This window comes from Sinocyclocheilus grahami, unplaced genomic scaffold (assembly GCF_001515645.1).
Source record: "Sinocyclocheilus grahami isolate Dianchi unplaced genomic scaffold, SAMN03320097.WGS_v1.1 scaffold1783.1, whole genome shotgun sequence".
NCBI lineage: Eukaryota > Metazoa > Chordata > Actinopteri > Cypriniformes > Cyprinidae > Sinocyclocheilus > Sinocyclocheilus grahami.
This window is the reverse complement of record NW_015506962.1, coordinates 4,051-6,358: the sequence shown is the minus strand read 5'-3', so window position 1 is coordinate 6,358 and position 2,308 is coordinate 4,051. Positions and strand designations below refer to the sequence as shown.

The 2,308-nt window shown below is 37.7% G+C and overlaps 1 protein-coding gene across 1 annotated transcript in view; it reads left to right on the top strand.

Annotated features, from left to right (window-relative positions):
• LOC107572637 (N-myc-interactor-like) overlaps positions 1 to 1,186 on the top strand; it is a 5,445-nt gene extending 4,259 nt beyond the window's left edge. Inside the window, exons 4-5 of the mRNA XM_016259061.1 lie at positions 558 to 661; positions 737 to 1,186. Of these exons, the coding sequence (XP_016114547.1) occupies positions 558 to 661; positions 737 to 940 (308 nt within the window). The 3' untranslated portion in view covers positions 941 to 1,186. The remainder of the gene's footprint in view (positions 1 to 557; positions 662 to 736) is intronic.
• The last annotated feature ends 1,122 nt before the right edge of the window (positions 1,187 to 2,308 follow it).

Here is a 2,308-nt window from a genome sequence, read left to right as displayed (position 1 = left end):
TCAATAAGCCCGTCTGCTGTTTTTGTTCAGACCAAAGCGAACATCCACCCATGTTTTTATGCAGCAAACACGCAGTTGTAAATGTGAACTGGTAGATCGATAAGAAGATAATGCATTATAAAAATCTAAAACAGTAAAACAGTAAAATGTATTTATATGTTATTTAATTATTATAATAATTTATTGATGATAATCGTTTAAATTAAATAATACTTTTATACTTTTGATTTTCTTAAAAATGGTTTAAAGGCTGAAATGTGAAGTGTATTGTTTTATAAAACATTTTGTTTTTGTGAAAACTTGTATCTGAACTGTAAATCATGCTTACAGTCATTTTACAGTTTAATATTGTTACTATAGACGTTACCTTACCCCACTCATAAGGTGTTAATTTTATTTGTGCAGGTCTTAAAAAAGAAAAGAAGATAAATGACAAATATACAACAGTGCAGTATAGTACTGTGCAGCTCTGGTTTAATCTGTTGTGTTTGTGGACGGATGTTTCGCTCTCAGATGTGGTTTCAGCTTCACGACGGCTCTCCTGCTTTCACTTTCAGTTGCAGAGAATCTGGTTCACAGAGGGAAGTTTTGTGCCGACGCCGGCAGCGACGTGGTGCTCGATGTTCTTCCTCTGTATGAGTATCAGCTCAGGAAGTTTCAGGTGCGTTTCTGTACCAGACATCTGTTTTGGGCGCAGAAGCGCGTTTGTTTGATGGTGTTTGTTGTGATGTTGTAGACGTACTCGGGGGCCCCGAGTCGCACCGTGCTGCTGGGAGGAATCCAGGCGCTGATGGATGAAGAAGATCTTCAGGACCATCTGGAGATCCACTTCCAGAAGCCCAGCAACTACGGAGGAGAGGTGGAGAACATCAAATACGTCCCTGATGGAGCGCAGCTGACGGCTTTCTTCAGCGAGGATGGCAAAGAAAAGGAAGAGTGAGGGTTTACTTCTAATCAGAGATGCATTAGTCATATTTACATGCTGTTATATCAATCATATCTCCTCACTGTCTTCTGTTACAATACGACAAAACTGAGCATCATAAAATACAATTATAATTCAAACGGATAAAGTTGCTTTTTAGGTAGGTTATGTATCTACAAACTTAAACTGCTCAGATCATCAGCCTGATGAAGATGTGTTGATGTACAGATGCTATATTAAAATAAAGTGTATTCAGATGTTATCTGCAGTGGGTTGCTTCTTGAACTAAAGCTCAGTCTGGTGGATTTTGAGTGTACTACATGAACTTAATGTCTAACTTAGTCTACATCAGATCTGAAGACTTGAGGAAAGACTCATGTTTGTCATGTTCAGATGTGATGCTCGTTCGTATGAAGCTTGCGCTCACTGAGAACAAGAAATGTGCATCCGCAGGTTTATTTTGTCTCGAGTCTTGATCCCGTCGCTCTTCGTCACTCGTCTGTGGTCGAGGCAAGACACCGGCTTTATATAGCGCTCTCACATGTGTATAGAGCAGCTATTTTATTTCTTTATTTATTTTTCCATGTTTTTGGATTTATTTATTTACCTTTTTTGGATTTTTGATTTTATTTCATTTAGTATATTGTTTGCTATTTATAACTTTTTCTTTGATTTAATTCAAATTAAAAATGTTATTGGAGACCAGCGGCAAGGCTACAGGCCGAACGTTAGCTTGAATATATGAAGATATAACACAAGTTGGCATCAGATTCACATGGAGCAGGACAACGTGTTCATTGAATGACTTCTCATATTCATGCTATTTTTTCTGGCCTCACAAAATAAAGTCTTCGAATAACTCATGAATCATATGGACTACTTTCATACTGGGTTAAAAGCAGCGTCCTCTCGTCCTGCGTTTGGAGAAACGGTGAGTGAATGACGGGACTGGCAGAACACTCATTTTTTGTTCATTCCTTTATTCAGATTTTTTCGAATTAAATGTTTCTAAATGCTATTCGTGTCAAATGTTTTAATGTCAACTAATCCAGTCAATGTTGTAGTTTAATTGTGCAAATGTAATTTCATGTGTGTGCACTTAAATCTGCATGTAGTCTCCTATAATTAGCTAAAGGGGATATACAGTATGTCACCTGAACGGGTCTCGTCACATCCGCTTGTCAGAGAAAGTATTAACAGATGTATGAACTAATGGCGATATCTATGGACTTGAGGTAATCAGTTAAACCAGCTTGTTTTAATTCAATGTTACTATCGAAATGTAGGTGAAAAGAATACAAATAAAAACCGTTTCGCTATCAGTCCACATAGGGGATGGACATCGGTTATGATCATCTTTGGTCTCTAGCTTGAAGGCATCTT